This window comes from Pseudorasbora parva, chromosome 18, assembly GCF_024679245.1.
Source record: "Pseudorasbora parva isolate DD20220531a chromosome 18, ASM2467924v1, whole genome shotgun sequence".
Taxonomy (NCBI): Eukaryota; Metazoa; Chordata; class Actinopteri; order Cypriniformes; family Gobionidae; genus Pseudorasbora; species Pseudorasbora parva.
Window position 1 is genome coordinate 19,886,880 of NC_090189.1, and position 6,189 is coordinate 19,893,068.

Sequence of the window (6,189 nt, forward strand, 5' to 3'; positions counted from 1 at the left end):
TCTTCCAGGGATGACAACTTTGCACCGTCTCCAAGGTTCCACACCACTTACCATCTGGCAAGCTTCTTCCGCTCCCAATGACTTGACAGCCATGGTCACACCTAGGAGTGGAATGTATCCTGGTAGTTGCGGATAGATTCTCGAAAGCCTGCAAACCGATTTCCTTAACAGGACCTTCATCCGATCGAGTTTTGAGGGCAGCATAAACGTATCCTTCGCTGCCTTTGTTATCCCACATCCTGTGCATTCCATTCTGCGACAGTTGAGCTTGAAAAAAAAGATGGCATCCAAAATGCATTTTTGACCAACATTTTCCACTTCTGATGTACTGATGTACCACTTCTATTTTGCTGTAGATCATTAAACTGCTATAGAAGTTTCGTGAGGTGCCTTCATGCTCAAACAATACCTTACGAGTCATTAGCTGTGTCCCAATGTGAAGGCTGCACGCTTGGCCTATGAATGGACCTTTGATGTGCAAAAAGGCAAACTGAGGGACATGTTTGCAATACCAAACCACTCCAATTGCTGATCAAAAGTAGTGGAATCACGGCCAAAATGCAGTTGGTAGAAATATTGCTAAAGTAAAGAAAACTTAAACCTGTGGACTATAGGCTGCAAATAACCCACAGCAACAGTATAAAAGTAGCCCAATTCCAGACTTGGCAACACTGAACGGAGCATTGTTAAATGGCCTATAGCAGGTGTGTGACAACTGACAGCGGACGTTTGTGAGGGGATTTTAAAAATAAATGGCAGAAAAGTTTGTTTTTTTTGCTTTTTATGTTTTTCTATTTTCAAGTCAGCTGCCTATTGCCGATTTTAGACTGCACTGCATAATTTTCAAACTGGTCGGATAACTGCTCTTTTCACACTGCATGACTATATATAATCTATTAAAGCCACTGCATTGACAGATTAAACTACCGCCGTATCCGGTCGGCAAAACTCCAATCACATCTTCCCTTTTTAAGAATGACTTCAGTGCTGTTCTTTGTTCTTTTCTCAAAGAAAAGCTTAACTCCAAGTCTTCCAGAGTCGCGGTTTACTAGTAGCACGCAAGCGCAACTCTGCCGTCACTATGTTAAGCCCCGCCCACCGACTCTATGCACGACGTGATTGGCCTGACCAGAGTTTGGTTTTTACAGCTGTTTTTACAGAACTGTATTGAGAGTTGCTAGACGACACTCGCGGCAGATTAGATTTGCTGCCGCTAGGGTGCGTCTAGATTTCTAGTCTACGAGACTGGAATTGTTATTAAAAATATAGACTGCAGAAACTTGCAAAATCGATGTGCTTTTTTCTGTTCTATATAATTGTAAATTTATCTATTAAAATGCTGATATTCTAGTCCATAACCCTTCTTTCCGAATTTCCCATTGCCAGATATCTCACTCTCTCATTGGCTGTTGGTAATCACCAAAGTCATTTTTAATCAGAACACACTTCATACAGCAGAATTTTGAATCACCAACAGGTCCTGATATTTGACATATCAAATATCTAACGGGTGTCGGCGACTCATCTACGATTCTCTATGATCGTGTCTTTGATCATTCACACTGCATGAATATCACTCACGTGCATGAGTTGCCGATTTGCCAATGTTTTCGGGCATTTGTCAGCGATTTCACAAAACTTGTGGGTTAACTGTTTAAAAACCCAAAGAAATAAATAGTTTTGCCCTGGGTATTCTTTAAAATACAATAAACCATGTGTCACAACGAGTAAGGCAAGGTGAAGAGCAGTGGATTGATTTGCAGCAATACAATTTTATAACAAAAACAAAGAAGGTATCCATAGTGAAGGAACCGTGAAAGCTTTGAAACACAAAGATAGAACCATACTGAGAGTATTAATACACAAGATAATGAGGACTGAACAAGAAACAGGTGGCGAACATAATCAGTAACCAAGGGAACAAATGGAAATAATAGAAATAATTACAAGACATGACAACCAAGGAAACAGGAATAAAACAGGAAAAGGGAAAATGTAATTAAATAAACTTCAAACAAAGAGTCTCTAAACACTTTAGTCTTCCAAGAAACAACCTCCTTGGCTGTAACAGGACAGACAAAGAGTTTACAAATAGACCACCAGACCTACTCCCATCAGACTCTGGAACACCGTACTTGGAAACACTGATACCACTGGACTTGGGGACACTGACAACATTTTCACAGCCCCATGTTCTGACAATTTTGGAGGATCCATCACCTTTAACATTTTACAAGAAAACATATTTGTCAGCGATGCTTAGGATCTGTTAAGTAATTTCTCCGTACTATCTTCATGCGTTAAGTGAAATCTGATGTACTGTAATGTAACCGACTATACAGCAGCAAACCATGTCCCTTTAGGGGCTACGTTAAATGGATTTATCCATGTTCCATAATTTTCCAAATTCAGATCTAGGCCTCGGGCACATCCCTAGTGATGCATCTCAGTGAAAGGGCTTCTGAAACACAAAAAATATGGGACAGGACAATTGAAGTTGCAATACATTCTCACACCCAACTCGTCACATATGGACACTTGACCTCGTCACTTTTCAACGAACTGGGCATACCTTTATCGTCAATTTTCGACGCGCTGGGAGCTCCATTCATTTCAATGAGAAACCTTTGGCGTCATACACAGACGCACTGGGAATGGGAATATTATCGTCATGATGAAATGTATTAATCAGCAAGCATAATTTAATTTACATTTATTTTATTTACGCTATTTAGACACATTTTAACATGATTTAATTTACATTTATTTTATTTACGCTATTTAGACACACTTTAACATGATTTCATTTACATTTATTTTATTTACGCTATTTAGACACATTTTAACATGTAACCCAACCCCACCCCATCCCTAAACCTACCCATTTGTGTGAACATGATATAAAACACAGGATATAACATATGACTGCATCCACGAGTTATTCAAAAAAGTTAAATAATCCAAGTTTTCCGAGGCCAAACGATTGATTTGCATGAAGAAAATCCCCAAAAGCGATCAGCATCTCCATCCGCCGAAGATCATGAACACATCAAATTTCAAATATTGCCGCCCGTACTTCAGATTTCATAGTGAAATTGCATTGGCTCTCATATGTCTTGTGACTAATTGCGTCATTACGTCAGCATTGATTGTAAAATGTAATTGGCTCTCGTGTGTCTTGTGACCGACTGTGTCATGCTCAGGAGTCTTTTGAATTATTTGAATGAGATATGAATGAGTTCGTTCACGGGGCAGCGGGATCATCATTTCAGCGATTAAAACATCAAGATCAACTCTGTTCTTCACATGAAGACATCGTATGACTTCAGAAGACTTGGAATGCAACATGAGCTAATACTTTTATACTGTTTTGGTCAGATTTTGCAATAAATACTTGTGACTGTACATTTATTTGCCTGGTATGTGTTTTATATTGTTAAGATGTGGGTAGGTTTAGGGTAGGAGTTGGGTTAGTTGCTCCAAAATATAAAAGTAGCCTTTAAATATTAATAAAATCATGTCTGCTTTTACAAACGCAAATAACTAAATGCGTCTGTGTATGACGCCAAAGGTTTCTAATTTAAATGAATGGAGCACCCAGCGCGTCGAAAAATGACGATAAACGTACTCCCAGTTTGTTGAAAAGTGACGACAAGGGGTCCTGGTCAAGCGTCCATATGTGACGAGTTGGGTGTGAGAGTGTTGGAATTTGGCATTCAGGAATTGATTGGATTGTTGTCATTTGCAAATTGCTGCATGCATTTCATGTGAGTGACAGGTTGCTGAAAGGGAGGGATCATTGTCCCACCTTTGCGCCAATACACACATCCACAGAAAAGAGGCTTTAAGGAGCACAGTCAGCACTGTCAGAACTAATGCAATCTTTAGAACCGGCTGTGGCTGCTTTTGTGCTTTGGTTTGGGGAAGTAGTGACTCAGTAGTTGATGACCAACAGTGTTGAGGATAATGCATTACAAGTAACTTGAGCTACACAATCAGATAACTTTTTTTCAGGTAACTAGTAAAGTAGAGCATTCCTTTTCAATTTACAACAACATATCTGAGTTTTTGTTTTTTTTAAATATAAGTAACAAAAATAAAAGGAAATCCTTCACACTATCAATGCTCCTTCATCAAGCATATACATATTACTCAGACTTTTATCACCTATAGGTATGAATGATGGGTATGATTTTTTTTCCATATGTTATTTATTTATAATTGTTTATGTAACTTTGTGTTTGCATGTATATTTTATATTGTTTATATGTGGTGCTAATGATTTTACAAATGAAATATTCAGTCATTAAGCGTAAATACTAATGAATGGATCCCTGTAATAATAATTGGTCATGTTATCTTTTTTTAAAATGTGATGGAGTTTGAGTAATATGTATATTCCTGATGAAGGTCTTGAGACTGAAACATTGCTAATAAAAGGTTTTTGATATTTTCTGCAAGCAGTGATAGTGTGCGGGATTTCCTTTTATTTTTGAGATTTTTGGATTTGTTTATACTCTTTTCTACGCATCTATTACCAACAGGTGTGCGGCTGTAACTGTGTATTAATTTAATATAAGTAACACAGGTTACTTATTTATTGACTGACAGCTCTCCTGTCCCTTTGCTGAGAGAAAGCATAAGTGTTTGCTTGCCACATCACTTGCATGCATCACATGTATCAGTTTACATTACTGTTTATGATCAAATTATATACATATGTTATATATATAATCTACATAATCATGTTTAGCAACAAAGAAGTGCTTAGTACTCATTGACACCAAATTTTATTTTGGTTTCATTTTCAAAAATGCAGTTACTCATTTCCAGCACATATTGATGTCACACATGTTCCATGAGACAGTATATGACTGGAAAAAAGGAACCTCAGTGGTAACTGTAATTATTTTTATGCTATATGACTGGAAAGAAAGCAAAACATGGACAAATAAAACAAACCTTACAAAACACATTGTCATATCTGCGGTCCTTTCACTGTCAAACATTGTAATAAAGGGTAAATGTTTGTTAAATAAGTTACATGTTTTGCCAAAGACAAGCTTGTGTGGTTTATCGCCAATATCTCATTGTAGAAATACACAAGTTCATATTTTGCAGTTTAAGAGAAATTTCCTTTTGTATCTTAATAACGAAAGAACATAATCTATTAAAGCCTTTTCAATAATATTTTAATACTATGACTTTTATATTATCTAGTATTTTTCAGCCTCCTCCTGCTTAATGTATCTCTGTATTACAACTGTTTTTTCTTTTGAGACCAAATGTGAAGTAGTATTTAAATAAAGAGCTGAAGGCCTGATCTCTCATGCCATATATTAGAGGACTTAGACATCTTGGAAAAATCATAAACGTTACAAAGCAAAAATACATCACACTCAATGAAGTCATTAAGTCAGTATAAACATAAATGACTTCTTGGATAACTCCAACTAAAATGGATGCAGCACAGAGACCCAGCTGTATTAGATGCAACAGAACAGTCTTGTTGGCTTTTTTGGCAGACATTTTATCACCGGAGGCTGTTTTAGCCACAGCTGCTATAGAAGCATAAGTAAAGATAATAATAAAACAAACAGATATAAAAAATACACAAGTGAAAGCTATATCAAGTTGCTTATAGACCTGCAGCCTAAAGAGAGTAGTTCTTGAGCAGAACGAATGCATTGCTGTGTTTGTATCAACAGAATAAAAGATAATAATCTCAGACACAGACTGAATCCAGCTTAACGCCCAAACAACACCTATTGCCATGTTAGTTCTTCCGCAGGTGGTGATTTCTGCGTGTCTGAGAGGGATGCAGATGGCCACATATCTCTCCAGTGACATCAAAGCCAGATTTAATGTAGAGACCTGATAGAGAGCTGTTGCAGCAACAAGAAGGATAAGACAGGCGATTTTCATGACAAAAAGCCTACAAACAGCACACACAAACAACACTACACTCATAACAAGATTAAGCGTATCGACCCAAAGCATGTGACCAAACAAAATGTAGCGGGATGCCTCCTGAAAAACAGTCTTTTTCCTCAAAGTGAAGATCATGACCCCATTGACATAAAAGAAAATAACACATGAGGACACAGACAAAACTGTTTTCAAATCTCGATCCACCACATATGATATAGTCTGAGTGATGTTAGATATAGAATAATTTAAATTAGACAT

The 6,189-nt window shown here is 37.3% G+C and overlaps 1 protein-coding gene across 1 annotated transcript; it reads right to left on the reverse strand.

Moving 5' to 3' along the window:
- Positions 1–5,241: 5,241 nt before the first annotated feature.
- On the reverse strand, positions 5,242–6,189 carry LOC137046901 (odorant receptor 131-2-like). The gene has a single exon (XM_067424357.1). It carries the CDS (start codon positions 6,187–6,189, stop codon positions 5,242–5,244), a length of 948 nt encoding a protein of 315 aa, XP_067280458.1.

Excerpts from the sequence above, each read along its gene's own strand:
- LOC137046901 (XM_067424357.1), bottom strand. The coding sequence starts at position 6,189 with ATGTCTAATTTAAATTATTCTATATCTAACATCACTCAGACTATATCA.